Source organism: Stigmatopora argus, chromosome 20, assembly GCF_051989625.1.
Source record: "Stigmatopora argus isolate UIUO_Sarg chromosome 20, RoL_Sarg_1.0, whole genome shotgun sequence".
Taxonomy (NCBI): domain Eukaryota; kingdom Metazoa; phylum Chordata; class Actinopteri; order Syngnathiformes; family Syngnathidae; genus Stigmatopora; species Stigmatopora argus.
The window spans coordinates 83,401-99,356 of record NC_135406.1 but is presented as its reverse complement, the minus strand read 5'-3'; the positions used below and the strand labels follow the sequence as shown (position 1 = coordinate 99,356).

The window sequence follows — 15,956 nt, the reverse complement described above, 5'->3', positions numbered from 1 at the left end:
TTAGTTTGTCACTGACTGCAAAAGGGCCAAGAACGGGCTCGGGCGGGCTCGGGCGGGCGGCTTCTCCTCCTGCCCACTGGCGTCTTCCTTTTACCGCTAGTGGCCAACAGGTAGCGCTGAAGTAGCAGAGAGTCCAGCTCAAGGCCTCCAGACAGGTGGCTTCTCAAGTAGCGAGTACGGCAAGTTTGATCTTTTGCGGGCTGACGGGCTGAACCGGGCAAGTTCAGCGAAAGAAGAAAGTCCCAGGGAGACGGCGCGAGACCGTCTTCATGCCAAGTATACTAAGTCCCTGGGTGGGGCTCGCCGGCGAGGCCTTTCCTTTGGCCAAGGCAGTCGGCCCTAGCGCTCCCGTCGCTCCACAAATGGCCTCCGATTGTTTCAGGCGAGAAACGTGGGCGCGCCACCTGCCCTTTGTTGCCGTTGTTTTTCAAATAGCCGGCAAGCTTCCGACGCCGGCGCTTTGGCGTCGTGTGCAACTGCGCTCGCCCTCCCACCTACCTCTGGCGTGAACAATAAGAGGCTGGTGCTGGAATGCTCACGCACCTGCACCGATGCCCTCTCTCTCTCTCTCTCTCTCTCTCTCTCTCTCTCTCTCAGACGGTTTGTTCGGGGACCAGATTTGAACGTCCGTCACCAGGTAAGAGGGACACACCGTGGATGGGACCGTTCTCCGCTCTACCGCTCCTGCCGTCCATTTCCATGCCTCTATCACCAAGAGACCTCCAGTCCATTTGAAGTGGGCGGCTTGGCAGCCAAAGCCCCCTTCTAGCCCTGTCCGTCGCAGCCAATGGGTTGAAAAGAAGAAGAGCACAACATTTTGCTCTTCCTTGGCTCGTTTTGGCACTTCCATATCCACCCGTAAGAAGACATTTTGCCCGGGCGCCGGACGCGCCGACTGAGTTCACGCGTTTTTTCGCTTAATCTTTGGGGTGCGGATGCGCGCGGCTGAGTGTCAGAGGGGGGACCGGAAAGTTGTCGGTGCTGGGTGCGTCGCTCTCATGCCATTCCAGTACACACCTGAACTGCACGCGCGTGTGTGTCACGTAGCCTGACAAACGAGTTTAGCACAATAGCCAGGCAACCAAAGGACGTCATTACAACAGAATTTTGGCTCGCATCGTCGTGCTTTTTCCTCCACGCCGTCACTTTCATGTCGTTCGTCCGTGCTCCGCGAAGGGGGCACGACAGCGGAGAGCCCACCTGGCGGCGCTGGCTATTTGAGCTCGGTCCGGTTCACTGGCGGAATTGGGGTGGGGGCCTTGTTGTCTAACCGTGGCCCAGACTAAAATTAGGTGTTGACGTTGCCCGAGGCAGGTTAGAGAAGAGAGATTTTTCCGGTCTCCGGCTTCCTCGTTTCCTTCCAATCGCCGTCACGTCACTCGCCTTTGGGAATCTCGGCCGCTCGCTCCGCTTTCCGCTCCGGGTCGAGGTCACTTTAGTAGCGACGACTTTTGTTTTGCCTCCGATTGCGGCCGCCGCCGCCACTCACTAGTCGTTCGGTCCGCCGTTCCACGCCAGGAGCCAACGGCTTCGGAAAATTGGATTCCGACTTTGCCGGCGCGCCACCTAATCTGACCGCTTTTGGCAGGAGCGCCTCGGCCGGCGCCGAAGGTGCGGCCCGAACGAGGACCGGCGGCATCGCGGGTCGACGCCGGCGTCCGACCCGGAATGGATGCGTTTGAACTCGGCGACGTGGCAGCGGGACCGGCGAACCAAACGCCCGAGCCCGGGCTAGCGGGCTCCTCGCCCTGGGAAACGGAGGACAACGGCGCGCCCTGGCAAAACCTCAGCGTCGACTCGGACCACGGCAGCGGCGGTTCCGGTTCCGGCCCCGACGACGCCGCCTCTGGCGGAGACCGGAGCGAGCTGCGCTCCCTGGGAAAGAGCGGCCCCGTTCCTCCCGTGGAACTTTCCAAACAGCGTCAGTCTGGCGGAGGGGGCAAAAAGCCAGCGGCCTCCAAGCGTGGCGGCAAAGTCCGGGAGGGCGCCGACGACGGCGGGAGCCTCCGGTCCGCCGGCGGCGGCGTGGCCCACGCCGTGGGATGCTGCTTCCGCTCCGTGCACAGGGGAAGTCTGCGGTGCGTGGAGGAGACGCCGGCCATGTTGGCGGGACTGGTGCTCTCTCTGGCCTTCTGCGTCGCCATCGTGGTCCTCATCCCCACCACGGGAAGGGTGAGAACCGAGCGCCCGCCCGTCCGCCCGCCTCCGTCCGTACCGGGGCCAAAGCTCCTTGCCGCCCACAGAACATCGTGGTCCACGTGGGGGCTCTGTCGGTGACGGGCGTGGTCCTGTGTCTGAGCGCCGGCCTGCTGGCCTGCCTGCCGTGGCTGGCCACCGTCAGGCGTTGCGCCGGGGCCCTGGCCCTCTTCGTCTGGGGGACGCTCTACGTCATCGCCATCGTTTTCGTCTTCACGGGGGGACCCGTCAGCACGTGGGAGCAGGTGGGTGGGACGCCGTCGCCACGGCCACGCGACCCAAGCGCCATCCGTCCCTTGGGTCGCCGCGGCCACGCGACCCAAGCGCCATCCGTCCCTTCTCCTCCACAGGTGGCCTTCTTCCTCTTCCTGTCCCTGAGCGTCTACACCGTGCTGCCTCTCTCGCTGGCCTGGGCTCTCATGGTGGGGATTTGGAGCAGCGTGACGCACATCGTCATCGTCAGTGTCTACGTCCCGGTGACCAGTCCGGAGACTCCGGACTTGGTGGTACAGGTGGGTTCGGGGTGGGACGCCCGCCGTGTTTTTTGTCCTGGCATTTGTTTGCCCCCCCCCCATTATGAACCCCGAGCGCCTTAACACCCCCCCCCCCCCAACAGCTGGTGGCAAACGGCTTTCTCTTCTTGTGCGTCAATGGCATCGGGGCTTTCCACCTGTGGACAACCGAGCACGATCTCCGGCTCTCCAAGCAGAAGAGGGAAGAGTTCAGCGCCATCCGCTCCCAGAAGGAAATCAGGAAATATCAGCAGGTGGGCTCCATCCGACGGGCGCACGCCTTCAAACCCGAGTCTCCGATGGGCCAGTCTAGCGGGAGCGCGTCGGCGTCCCCCCTTTTTGTTTTCCCGGGAACAGGAGCGGCTCCTGCTGTCGGTCCTGCCTTGCTACATCGCCAGGGAGCTCAAGTCGGAGGTGATCAAGAGACTGAGCAAGAGCAAGAGCAAGACCAAGAGCAAGACCAGGGGCCACGACCAAATCAGCTTCCGCAACTTCCACAGCCTCTACATACGACAGCACAAAGACGTCAGGTGACGACGAGGGCGAGCCGGCTCCCCGCGGGGGGAACCCAGTTTTGCGCTCACACCGCCACCTCCACGCGTGTTTGCTCCCCGCCAGCATTCTCTACGCGGACATTGTGGGCTTCACAAAGTTGGCCAGCAGCTGCTCGCCAGAAGAGATGGTGGCCGTCCTCAACAAGCTCTTCGGCCGCTTCGACGACATCGCCAAGGTAACGGGAACGTCGGCCCCGAGCGGGTGGAGGGGAACGCCGTCACGACGGCCCCGAGCGGGTGGAGGGGAACGCCGTCACGACGGCCCCGTTTCGCTCCGCAGAAGAACGGATGCCTGCGCATCAAAATCTTGGGCGACTGTTACTACTGCGTGTCGGGCCTGCCCGAGCCCATCCCCGCGCACGCCCGCAACTGCGTCCAGATGGGCTTGGAAATGTGCACCGCCATCAGGTGAGCTCATGGGCCCGGCGGCCGGCGTCACGGCTCCGTTCCGTTTCAACCCGGTTTTCCCCGGCCCCCTCCCATAGTAAACTGCGAGAGGCCACGGGAGTGGAGATCGGCATGCGCGTCGGCGTTCACACGGGGAACGTTCTCTCCGGGGTGATCGGCTTGCAGAAATGGCAGTACGACGTGTGGTCGCACGACGTGACTTTGGCCAATCGCATGGAGTCGGGAGGCGTTCCCGGGTGAGAGCGCCGAAATCCACGGGACGGCGTCCTCCCGCCCGGAGAAAGCCGCCCACGCCCACGCCTATGCCTACGCCTTCCTTCCCTTCTTCCAGGCGAGTCCACATCACCGAGGAGACCCTGCGACACTTGAACGGAGCGTACCAAGTGGAGGATGGCCACGGCGGGAGTCGCCAGCCCCTCTTGAGGGGACGGCAGACCTACCTGGTGCTGGACCCCAACCACTCGGACGCTCAGCGCCAAAGACCTCAAACGGTGAGCGGTCGTACTAACCCTAACCCGCCGCCACCGCCGCGAGAAAACAAAAAAAACGCGAGGCCCCGGGGCCGCTTTGCTTCCAGGGGAACCTTGTCGCCGGCGTCGAGAACAGGTGGCCGCAGCGGGCTTCCATGCGCATGACTCAGTACCTCAAGTCGTGGCAGAACATCCGGCCTTTCGCCGACCTCAGCGACCATCGCGCCGAGCCCGGCGACAAGATGGACGGCGTCGGGGCCGAGCGGCGCCAGTCGTGGGCCGTACGTCTGCCGCGCGCTAATAGCCCAATTTCCTGCTCTTGTGCTAAAAGCCGCCTGTGCTCTCTCCAGGGGGGGCCTCCTTGTGATAGCGGCGGCAACCCTTCCTGGTGAGAAAATCACGCGCTCCCGCTCAAGTGACCCTCTCCTCAAAGGACGTTAGCGGGAGGCTCGAGTGACCCCACGCTCGCCAAGAAGAGCGTCCTATTTACCAAAATACACCGCTTCTGCCCACCGGCGGAAACGAGTGCCGCTCCTTCTCCTCACCAACGTTTCTTCTTCCCCGTCGCAGCTTTGTCGTCGATCACGGCGTGAGGGGATCGTTGGACACGGTAGACATGGCGGGGTAAGTTGGACGTGGCTCCGGGGGAGGGGGGGGTGGCTGATTGGAGCCATCTCTGGGGCGTGGGGCGGATCGGAGCGCTCTCTCTCATGGGCCTCGGTGCGGCGGCAGGAGGAGAGCCAAGCGGCTGGACTGCCTGACGTTGTTGTTCAACGACGTGCGGCTGGAGAAGCAGGTAGGGTCGAGCCTGGCGGGAACTTAGCCTAGCGTTGTCCAGCGTCCCTGATTCTGGCTTCCGTGTGGCGCCGTGTCTCAGTTTCGCTTGTCGGAGGCCAGAGGCGTGCACCACTCCATGAGCTGCCTGGCTTTGGTCTTTGTCACCCTTTTTGCCGTGCAGATGCTCGTGTCCGACAAGTGAGCGGGCCGCCGTCGTCACCGCCGCCTTCATATTTCATTTCTGTCAACTAAAGACGATGAAACGCCCCCCCCCCTGCGACCAGGAACTTTGAATTGGCCGTCTCATACAGCGCCACCTTCCCCGTGCTGGTGATTCTCTTGGCCGTGGCCTTCTGCGGTAACTCGCGGGTAAGCCGGGCCACCGCGCTCTCCGACGAGAGCGGTCGCCGAGGATTGACCGCTTCCCCGTTTTGTTGTTGTTGTTGTTGTTGTTGAAGAAATGGTCTTCCAAGTTGGCGCCTCGCGTGCAGCGGATGTCGGGACTGTCTGGCGGCGGCTCGGCCAGGGCGGCGCTGCGGCTCTTTATCGTTGGCCTGAGTTTGCTCATCACGCTGCTCATGGCCATCCTCAATTTTGTGAGCCTTAACAACCGACAGACAGACAGACAGACAAGGGTTTGAAAATGTTCCAGAAGACAACATCTCTTGTCCATTTGTCCCACTCGACCGGTGCCGCAGGTCTTCGTCCCGGGCAACAACTGCACCCGAATTGACGACAGGAGCGCGCTGGAGGCTCTCAAGCTGTATACGGTGCCGGTGAGCGGAGGTCGCCCGTCTGTGGCCCGTCTGTCGCCCGTCTGTGGCCCGTCTGTGGCCCGTCTGTCGCCGCCGAGAGCGAGAGAGACCCCCAAACCTTGGGCCCACGCTTTGCCGTTCCAGTACTACCTTTACTGCTGCCTGCTGGCCATGCTGGGAGTCACCGTCTTCGTCAGCATCTGTTTGTCGGTGAAGGCCCTGCTCCTCACGCTGGCCGTGGTGGTCTACTTGGCCCTCTTTCTCCACGTCTACGCCAACCGCTCCTCCTGCCTCGTCAGCCTCCTGTACAACAACACCACCAAGTGGGTCGAGGGCCGGGGGGGCCCGCCGGTTTCGCTTCCAATGTCCCGCTCTGACCCGGCGCCACTTCTCAGGCCCGGCGTGCTGAAGGACCCTCAGATCATGGCTGGCGTTTGGTTGGTCATCTTCTACATCGTCTGCCTGATCCTGGCCAGACAGGTGCGTCCAATGAAAGACGGATCCCGCCCGTGTCCGCACCGGTCGGTCAGTTAGTGGACGGCAAAGGGGAACAATGATTGAATGGCTTTTTGTTTTTTGTTTTTTGTTGTTGCACCAGGACGAACTGGGCTGCCGCGTCGACTTCCTTTTGGAGCACTGTTTTAAGCTGGAACAAGAGGAGATGGAGACGGTGGAGAACGTCAACAAGCTCCTCCTCCAGAGCGTCCTGCCGCTCCACGTGGCCTCCTTCTTCATGGGCAAAACGGTCCGCAACCAGGTAGCGCCGGCCGTCGCCGCCACGGGCCCTTTTTTTCTTCTTCCCCTGGCCCGACGCCAGCGGCTGACTTTTTGTCGCCCAGGACCTGTACAGCCAGTCGCACGAGTGCGTGTGCATCATGTTCGCCTCCGTGCCTGAGTTTAAGGAATTTTACAGCGAGAGCAGCTTCAACCGAGACGGCCTGGAATGCCTGCGTTTACTCAACGAGATCATCGCCGACTTTGACGAGGTGGACCGGAGCCGTCAGTCCGTCGCCTTTCTCTCCGTCCGTCCGTCCGTCCTTCCGTCGCCTTTCTCTCCCACCATCCGTCCGTCCGTCCTCATTTCTCTCCCGCCGCCTTCCTGACGGCACTGTTTTAAGTTCAGCTGCTGTCCAAGCCCAAGTTTTCCTCGGTGGAGAAGATCAAGACCATCGGCAGCACGTACATGGCAGCCGCGGGGCTGACTCAATCGCCCGAGTGCGGCCAGGTAAGCGGCGCGGGTGGTCTTCCAGAGCGGCTCGCCGGCTTTGGGCCGGCGCCTTTGGAGACGGCGGCTCTGACTCCTCCCCCTCCTGTCCCCCGCAGAAGTGCGACCCGTCCTACGCTCACGTGCGCGCCATGGTGGAGTTTGCCATGGCTCTCATGAACAAACTGGAACTCATCAACACGCACTCTTTCAACAGCTTCAAACTGCGGATCGGTAAGAGGCGGCGTTTTGCCACGGCTCGGCTCGGCTCGGCTCGAAAAGGGGGAAACGCCCCTCGCGGGAGAAGGACCGCTCACGTTGGTTCTCGGTCCACATCTTGGGGCAGGGGTGCCTAACTGTGGCCGACTGGATGACAGACTGGTGAGGGGGCCCTCCGGGACCGCAGTTGGCCACCCCTGCCTTGGTGGGTGGACTCCTCCAGTGGATGGCGGGGGCATTTCTTCTATGCCATCGTATTGCTATTCGTACAATGCATTGCTCTAAATTTGAAAGTTAGCAAATAGTCATTTGCAATGATTTGCTTGAAGAAAAATCCACTCAAAGAAAGCTTAAGGCTAATCTTCAATGTTGTCCAAGTTGTCCATTGGAATGAAGGAAAATGTCCCAAAAGCACCACCCCCACCCGCGTACCTTTTCAGGCATAAATCAGGGCCCGGTCATCGCCGGTGTCATCGGCGCTCTCAAACCGCAGTACGACATTTGGGGCAACTCTGTCAACGTGGCGAGCAGGATGGACAGCACGGGAGTGCTGGACCGGATCCAGGTGGGTCCCCGTCCGGTCTTCGGCCGGTCTTCGGCCGGTCGCCGAGACGCAGCGTCCTCCACCGACTCCTCCTCCCCGCTTCTCTGCGCGCAGGTGACGGAGGAGACGGCCCAGGCGGTCCAAAGCGTGGGCTACGGCGTCACGCTTCGAGGAGTGGTCCACGTCAAGGGCAAAGGGGAGCTAACCACCTACTTTGTCAACACCGAGCCGTCTTCCCCTCCCTTCTGATGGTCTGGTTCTTTTGTGGTTTTTTTGGTGGCATGCACGTCCGTTCCCACGCCACGCCCGCGTCTTCCGGACCAGACGCAAAATACAATCCGTTGAATGGTGGTGCAAAATGCGCCGTCCGTTTTCCTGGATGAAAGACAAAATATCTTTGGACTTGGATTTGGTATGCGCCAGAGCGAGGAAATGCCCAGTCACCGGCCGCCACCCAGACGTCCGATGAGTCGCGACCGTCGGGGGCCAAGGTTTTCGGGACGCCGGCCAAAACAGGTCACCTTCACGTCGCGGCGGGACGCGGCGTATCCGGGCCGGGGCGCTCGTTCCGTTCGTCGGCCGCCGTCGAACGCCGCTCCTCTGCCGTCCCCCCCAAAAAAGATTTTTCTCTATTTGAAGTATTGCCGCCTGTATAGTTTGTGTACTTTTTCAAGATTTTGTGGAAAGGCTATTTATGAACAAGGGAAATAAACGTACACCTTGTCTTCATTTGAAGGAAAATAGGGCGACACCTTGTCTTCATTTGAACATACATTTTCTCTTCCAAATGTCCCTCATTTGACTGACAGATTTGAATGTGAGCCATTGCGTGTGTTCTTCCAGCCTGATATCCATATTTTCTTTTCAAATGTATTCCCATCTCATTCTTGGACAGGAGTGCTTAATAAAATCATTTCCCCAAAATATCAAGACACATATATTAAAAGAAGGGCCCACCCATTGGCGCAGTGCTTTTTCCGCCACTCAGGATTGGATTCCTACTGACTCGATGGCCTGGGATTGGTCGGCCACCCATCAAGGCCCACCACCCCCTCCGCCTGCTGCCCGTGGTTGGATGGGACCTGCTCCAGCACCCCCCTCCCACAACCCTGGCGAGGATGAGCGCTACGAAAGACGAAGGCGTGAACCAAACGCTGACGTTTGACCTGATTGGCTGCGGAACTTTGGGAACTTTTCATTGGTTGGCTCTGGTGTCGGTTTGGCCACTTCCGGATTGAGCCTTCACTCTTCGTGTTTGTTGCGAGTTTCTGCCTGACTGTCAAGTGTCAAAACTTTACTTTCGAGTGGGTAAGTGGCTGATGGAAAAGTATTTGACGCGTCTCTGACGGACACGCCGGTTGGCTTTTTTTCTTGACTTTTTAAAGCTCCGACTTGAATCTAAGTTGCGAGTGTTGAGATGGTTTTTTTATCGCCTCACACGAACCAACGCTGACCGACCGCGGAGAGAAGTCGTCGAAAAAGTTCCCGTCCTTCCTCCCTTTCTTCATTCCCTTGTTGCTTTCTCCCCTCCCTCCCTCCCTCCCTCGAGCGCAGGTACGACGCCAAATATGTCGGGCGCTCACGACTCGCGGAGGAAAGGACGCTCCCCGCTCTTCTTGCTCTTGGCGGACCAAACGGTGGAGCCCCCTTCCGCAAATGTCGTCGTGCCGCGGGGGTCCATGTGCTCGCAGAGACGCAGTCATGAGAGCAGAGGGGACCTTATAACCGTCGAGGTAGGTAGGAGTCGAGCAAGCGACTGTCGTGGCTGGGCTTTCTTCACCTGGGTCCTGGGCTGCCAAAATGGAGCTGCAATGCCGGGTAAAACGGGCTTTAGGGACCGGACCGTCCGTCTGTCCACACTGTCGCAAGTCACGCGGATTCCAAACGCATTCCTTCCGTATCAAACGGAAAGATCTTTTCTCTGTCAAACCACCGGAATCACCGATCCACGACAACGTTGGCCAACGGCAGACGTATCCTCTCCTCAGGTGCCGGAATGCGGCCTCCTTCTGGAAGTGGACACAAAGTGTCTTGTCCAAGTTCCACCGGACTTCCCCGGCCTCTTGGAACCTTTAGAACCCGAGGCCCGCATGGAACAACTGAGTGAGTAAAACGTCAAACCGGGAACCTTTCGTCCGTAGCCTGCCTGGCGCTTGCCCTTTGACCTCCCAATAAGCCCCGCATTTGTTGTTTTGGACTTGGGGTGAGGTTTAGTATTGATTGACTGATTCATTTCATTCCTAACGCCCCCCCCCTTCCCCAGGCAATCCCGAGAACATGCGCGAGTTGGCCAAATCTCCTCTCGGTACGCCTCTGTGGGTCCAAATGGGCGAGACGAACGACCTGGCCCCGGCCGAACTCAAATACGTGGGCCCGCTGGCGTCGGGGGGCGGAGCGCAGTATTTTGGGGTGCAACTCCAGGTAAAGTGGCGCCGGGAGGGTAACCGGCGGGCGTCGTACCCCGGACCGCTCACGCACCGAGATCACCCGCAGGGCTCGGCGGCGGGGAAAGGTCACGGCTCGGGCAACGGACTTTTCACCTGCCCCGAGGACTGCGCCGCCTTCTTGCCGCTCAGCCACGTCCGGCTCCGCCGCTGGACCGGCGACGGGGAGACCGACGGCCGGGACAAAGAACCGGCGCGCCCTCACCGGCGCGGCGTGGTACACCGCCCCCGCGACGCCCAAGCTGGCGGTGGCGGCGGCGGCGGGGGCCGAAACGTTCACCTGCCTCGGTCCGCCCTTCCCGCTCAGTCTCCGCCCGGGGCGCCCGCTCCACGGCCTCGCTCGCGGCCGCCGTTCGAGGTCGGCCAGCGGGTCAGCGCCTCGCTGGATGACGGCTCCGCCTGCGGCGCCGAGGTGCTTTTCTGCGGGCCGCTGTCCCGAACCTCGTCTTTGGTCTACGTGGGAGTCTTGCTGGTCAGTCGTCGGCCGCCTTGCTTCCGGGCGAAAGCGCGGCTCATTTGCGCCTTTGCGCCCCAAGGACGTGCCGCTGGGCGATTGGAACGGCTATCACAGGGGAGAGAAACTGTGCCGGATGCCCACGGCTTATGGAAAGCTACTGCCTGCCACCAGGGTGTCCCCAGGTAGATCCGCTCTCCTCCCGGTCCGCTCTTGGCAAAATGCCAGCGGAGAAGTGTCACGTCGGATGGCCGGCATTTGGCTGTTGGATTTCTCATCCCAATTCCCCTTGCCGTCAAATGCAGAGTTCCAGCCTCACGCCGACCCTCGCCCCCAATTTGTCAAAGCCTCGACCAAGACTTTACCAGCAGCAGCAGCAACAGCAGTCGACGCTGCCGCCAGAGAGGCCCCCGCCTCGCCGCCCGCCTCCAAGGTCGCCCTGTTGCCCCCTGGCCAAAAACCCGTCAAGCCTCTCCCTCCTCCCCCGCCGCCAAAGCTGCTCCACAATCCCCAGCCTCTGCTGTCCCCGCTGTCCCCGCTGTCCCCGCTGTCTCCGCTGTCCCCGCTGTCCCCGCCGTCCCCACTGCCGCCGCCGCCACCCCCGCCGCCCAAACCCAGCGACCTGGCGGCGGCGCAGCTTCCGGTGGGCACGAGGTGCGCGGGGCGGGCCACGGACGAGGACGAGGACGAAGCCCTGGAGGTGGGCTCCTTGGTAGAAGTCGACGACGCGCCGGTCTATGGCGTGATCCGCTGGATGGGACACGTGGATGGCATTTCGGAGGTGGTGGCGGGTATTGAACTGGTAATTCCCCCCTGACGCTTCCCCGGCCGGCTCTTCTAGAAATCCCAGAGCCAAAGCTCTTCCTGTCTTGCCTTTTCCCATCCAGGACGAAGAGTCGTCGGGGACGACCGACGGCGCGTACCTCGGCGAGCGCCACTTCCGCTGCCCGCCCAGCAAAGGCTTGTTCGTCGGGCTGCATCGTTGTCGGCGGGATTCCAGATTCCCCGCTCCCGAAGCCCGCGTCAATCAGGTGGCGCGCTGCAACTCCATAGGTGAAGGATGGCTTCGTGGTCGCGGCAGTTCGACCGCTGGCCCGGCTGCGGCCCGGCGGCGGCGGCGGCCCCGTCCGACCGACCGACGCTCTCCGGCTTTTCGGCAGCTTTCGCCGAGTGGAACAGCGAGCGCGTGGAGGACGACACCCTGCCGGCGGAAGGCGAGGCGGCCGAACAACTCTACGGGGGCTGGAAGAAAGGCATCCAGGGTCACCTCAACTCCTGCTATCTGGACGCCACGCTGTTCAGGTGGCACGCCGCTCCGCTCCGGCTCGGGAGACGACGAGGCGGCGTCTCACGCCGCGTGCTCCCCCAGCCTCTTCTCCTGCTGCGGCTCGGCCGACTGGCTGCTGTTCCAGCCCCCCGCCGAGCACGGCTCCGGCCAAGCTCAGACGCTGCTGCGCTGCGAGATCGTCAACCCCTTGCGCAGGTCGGCCCGCCCGCCTGCCCGCCCGCCCGCCGTCGCTCCGCTGGGGCCTAGCCGCGGTCGAGCGCCGGACAGAGCGCCGACCGTCCGTCCGCCCGCTTCTCAGGTACGGCTACGTGTGCGCCAGCAAGACCATGGCCTTGAGGCGGCTGTTGGAAGCGACCTACGGAGACGCCAGCTTCACCAACCAGGAGAAAGGTAGGCCACGGAGAGCAACCATCCATTCTTGTTTGGGCGCCAGGAATGCCGCCGCGCCTTTCTCGTCCGTCCAGATCCGGAGGAGTTTCTCAACAAGCTCTTCCTGCTCCTCGGCGTCGAACCGCTCCTCAAGATCAGGTGACGGTGCCGCCGCCGCCGCCGCGACTCGACGGGTCCGCCCCGCTCTGGGACTTGTCTTTGCCCCGGCCACTGAAAGTCCAGCGCGGTGCACCCAGGTCGCTGTTGCAGAAGCCGCAGGAGTGTCACCTCTACCAGCTGTTCCCGCCTCACGTCCCGCCCCCCGCAGCCTCCCCGCTCTCGCCGCCCTCGCTGCTCTTCAGCCCCATGAGGGTGGCCAGCGTCCAGACCTTGCTGGAGTCCTCCTTCCTCCACTCCGGACTCAAGTTGGCCGAGGTGAGCGGAGACGCGGGCCGGAGTCCGGAGTGGAAGGCCCGCCGACAAGCTCAGGCCGGTCCCTAACTCCGAGCCCATGACCGCCATTCTGCCCCCCCCCTATCCCACCACAGGCGCCGTCCTGCCTTCTGCTGCTCATGCCCCGCTTCGGCAAGGAGTTCAAGATGTTTGATGCCATCTTGCCCACCCTCAGCCTGGATATCACAGACCTGCAGGACGACGGTAACCGTCGGCCGGGTCCGAAGGGGCTTCATTTGTATTGGGATGTCTGTGTTTGACGTTTGCGCGCATTTAGCTTTTCGGCAATGCAGCATCTGTCAAGCCCTGGCCCGGTGGGAGTGCCCCGAGTGCTACGGAGACGGGGACATCACGCCGGGACGCCTCAAGCAGTACTGCGCCATCTGCAACTCTCAGGTAGGCGAGCTGGGCTCCGGATGGCCGAGCGCCGGGGCTTTCCCTCACTCAAAGGTGGGCCTCGCCGTCAGGTTCACAGTCACAGGAAGCGAACGTCGCACTCCCCGCTGGAAATCGGCGGGCCCGAGGGGACGTGGAGCGGCCCCCTGGACTCGGCGCGCGAGCGCATGCCTCTGTTCGCCGTGACGTGCATCGAGACCAGCCATTACGTCAGCTTCGTCAAACACGGCCCCGCCGCCTCCGATTGGCTCTTCTTCGACAGCATGGCCGACCGGCAGGGTAAGGCGGTCGGGCCGTGCTTGGCTCCGTCCGGACACCCAAGGTTTTTCCTCCATCCATGCGTTGAGCCTTTCCATCCGTCCAGGAGGCGAGAACGGCTTCAACGTCCCCCTGGTGAGGCCGTGTCCGGAGGTGGGCCGCTACCTCAGCATGTCGGAGGAAGAGCTGAGCCGCTTGGACCCGCTGTCCTTTCCGGAGCGTGCTCGCCGTCTGCTGTGCGACGCTTACATGTGTCTGTACCACAACCCCAACCTCAGCCTCTACAAGTGACGACGACGACGACAACGATCAACCCCCGGAGCGTGCTCATTTGACAGAATGTCCTTTGCACTGACGTTCAACGACGAGGGCGACTTTCCGGCTCACGCTTTGCACTAAGACTCGTCAGCCTCGATCTCCGAACTTGGATTCTTCCACGGGTCGGCTTGTGCCGAATTAAAATACATAAATAAATCCATAAATTAGGAATTCATGAATTTTCAACCAAGGTTCCTTTGCTGCCGGCCTCCTACTTGAAAAGGATCGGACGTCTCATCGCGATCAACTCATTTGGCAGCACAAGGGCGACTGGCCGCCCGTCCGTCGTACTTCTGCACAAACGCCACAGGAGGGCGTCGTGCGTCATTAAGCAACCGACGGATGTCACTATTGCGACGTCACAATCCGCGAAGAAGTCCAGCCGACTCTCGTTGTTTTGAGCCGCACTCCGCTCTTTTTTTTTGCCTCTGATTCTCAAGGTAATCATTTGCTAATAATTGGTGTCATTTGATGGATTGTTCGGTCATTTAATGAAGCTTTTAGAGGCCACTGTGTCTTATTTCTCGGGCATTTGTTGCGGGTTAGGGTAGCGAGCTGCTAGCGACCAAGCTAGTTGCTAGTTGTGACACGAACGAAAATAATGAGACAAAAAAAGCCAACCGATCTGGTCCGCTGAAACGTGTTGAAAAATCTTGACGGAATTGATCAATGCAGTCTTTGTGAACTTTCAAACTGCTTTTGTGGGGGCGTTTTGGTGGCTAAGAGGAAAGACGAAAGCCTGCATGCTTACAGTCAATACTATTTGATTTTTTAAAGATGTATTGATTGCCCTGTTGAAATAAAGAAAGGCGTAGTATCGTTTCTCGATTGAATTGTCTATTCATTTTTTACTGTGTCCATTTCATGGTAAACGTTCAGGTGATTTCCATTCCCATTGTTTTCATGTCCATTGTACGTATTGTTTCTTTAATTGGGCCTGAAAATGAACGAGGAAGGAAAAGCAATGTTTTTATTGATCTTATTTTGTCCTGGCAGGTCCGCTCGCTCGGTGGCAATGGCATCTCCGGGGGCCCAAGCGTTGTCCACGAGAGGCGCCGGCGCCAGGAGGATGAAGTGGGCTCTGGATCTCGGCGTGGGCAACAGCCGGTGGGTGCCGGCTCGCTCTCGTCGGGGGCGTCCGAAAGCCGCCGCCGCCGCTCGCTCCATCGGCGCTCCGTGACGCCGCCTGGCCTCCAGGTGCCGCAGCGACCGGCAGGGCGGCCAGGGAGACGCACTCTACCCAGTGGGCTATTCGGACAAGGCCGTCCCCGACGCCGGCATCCAGGAGACGGACAAGAACCTGGTGGAGAAGGTGAGCCCGCGTCCCGCCGCCCGGCCTCGGCCCCGGTCTCGGCCCCGGCCCGCGGATTCTCCGACGCCTCGGCGTGCTTGGTCCCGCAGCGCTGCTGGGACGTGGCCCTGGGACCGCTCAAGCAGATCCCCATGAACCTCTTCATCATGTACATGTCGGGCAACACCATCTCCATCTTCCCCATCATGATGGTGTGCATGATGGCTTGGAGGCCCATCCAGGCGCTGATGTCCATGTCGGCAAGTGAGTGAGAGAAGCCCTCGGCTTTTAGGGGGCCAAAAAAAAAAATACAAAAACACATCTCCCCTCCTCTGCCAAAAACCCTAAAACACCCCCATCCCCTGTCCGGGACAGCTTTCAAGCTGCTGGAAAGCTCCAGTCAGCAGTGGCTTCAGGGACTGGTCTACCTGGTGGGCAACCTGCTGGGCTCGGCGCTGGCCGTCTACAAGTGCCAATCCATGGGCCTGCTGCCCACGCACTCGTCCGACTGGCTGGCCTTCATCGAGCCTCCTCAGGTAGCGCTTTCGCCGTCGCCTTTCCTCCGTCTGGCTGGGACCGCTCCCCAAAAGTGCTAACGTTCCCTCAGAGGATGGAGATGATGGGCGGTGGCATGGTGCTGTGAAGAGGACGGCGCCGGCCGGGGAGAAGGCAACCTTCTCGGACGGCCTTCTGAGCGCTGCAATCGCATTGGGTCCTTGCTGTCCGTGTAGTTTGCGCACAACGCGAGCGTCAATAAAGAGTCGGTCGTCTCTCTTTGAGCCAATGTCGTCCGTCACAGCAAACGCAAGCAGCGACTGGATCACCGGGTGTCAGAAAAGCAATTTCCACAGCAGGGCTCGATGGCTGGAAAGTGCCCCACCCTAGGCACGAGCGACCAATGTTTGTGGTTTGTCTCCTCATGCCCTGCGATTGGCTGGCCACTCACGTCACGAGCGAACCGGTCCGACCGCGCCAGAAGGGGGCGTGCCTTGACTTCACTAGTTGCAGGTGCCTCTTTCCCTCGCCTCAAGTCGCTTCGCGTCGCG

General features: G+C 61.0%; 3 protein-coding genes across 4 annotated transcripts; all 3 read left to right on the top strand.

The window, feature by feature from the left end:
• The first annotated feature begins 140 nt into the window (after window positions 1–140).
• Window positions 141–8,380, top strand: LOC144066058 (adenylate cyclase type 4). Of its 2 annotated transcripts, none has more exons than XM_077589381.1 (26): window positions 141–637; window positions 1,589–2,172; window positions 2,244–2,441; window positions 2,547–2,708; window positions 2,813–2,962; window positions 3,066–3,238; window positions 3,327–3,438; window positions 3,543–3,670; window positions 3,748–3,906; window positions 4,002–4,161; window positions 4,248–4,421; window positions 4,491–4,528; window positions 4,711–4,764; window positions 4,873–4,936; window positions 5,018–5,115; window positions 5,202–5,286; window positions 5,376–5,513; window positions 5,616–5,693; window positions 5,817–5,995; window positions 6,068–6,152; window positions 6,271–6,429; window positions 6,512–6,658; window positions 6,796–6,897; window positions 6,996–7,110; window positions 7,536–7,660; window positions 7,754–8,380. In XM_077589381.1, the coding sequence occupies exons 1-26, from the start codon at window positions 532–534 to the stop codon at window positions 7,886–7,888; spliced, it is 3,708 nt and encodes a 1,235-aa protein (XP_077445507.1). In that variant the 5' UTR covers window positions 141–531; the 3' UTR covers window positions 7,889–8,380. The 2 variants fall into 2 exon arrangements, with proteins under 2 accessions (XP_077445507.1, XP_077445508.1); XM_077589382.1 differs by having other exon boundaries at window positions 141–858.
• Window positions 8,381–8,805: 425 nt separating this feature from the next.
• cyld3 (cylindromatosis (turban tumor syndrome) 3) lies at window positions 8,806–13,794 on the top strand. The gene is made up of 17 exons (XM_077589374.1): window positions 8,806–8,947; window positions 9,194–9,372; window positions 9,628–9,742; window positions 9,903–10,060; window positions 10,133–10,555; window positions 10,620–10,722; window positions 10,843–11,339; window positions 11,425–11,590; window positions 11,698–11,839; window positions 11,907–12,020; window positions 12,124–12,215; window positions 12,290–12,353; window positions 12,452–12,629; window positions 12,743–12,851; window positions 12,925–13,043; window positions 13,115–13,322; window positions 13,408–13,794. Exons 2-17 carry the CDS (start codon window positions 9,208–9,210, stop codon window positions 13,590–13,592), a joined length of 2,838 nt encoding a protein of 945 aa, XP_077445500.1. The 5' UTR covers window positions 8,806–8,947; window positions 9,194–9,207; the 3' UTR covers window positions 13,593–13,794.
• A 103-nt stretch (window positions 13,795–13,897) lies between these two features.
• Window positions 13,898–15,689, top strand: emc4 (ER membrane protein complex subunit 4). Its single transcript, XM_077589380.1, has 6 exons — window positions 13,898–14,059; window positions 14,616–14,726; window positions 14,817–14,931; window positions 15,021–15,174; window positions 15,286–15,446; window positions 15,518–15,689. The coding sequence occupies exons 2-6, from the start codon at window positions 14,635–14,637 to the stop codon at window positions 15,551–15,553; spliced, it is 558 nt and encodes a 185-aa protein (XP_077445506.1). The 5' UTR covers window positions 13,898–14,059; window positions 14,616–14,634; the 3' UTR covers window positions 15,554–15,689.
• Window positions 15,690–15,956: the final 267 nt, after the last annotated feature.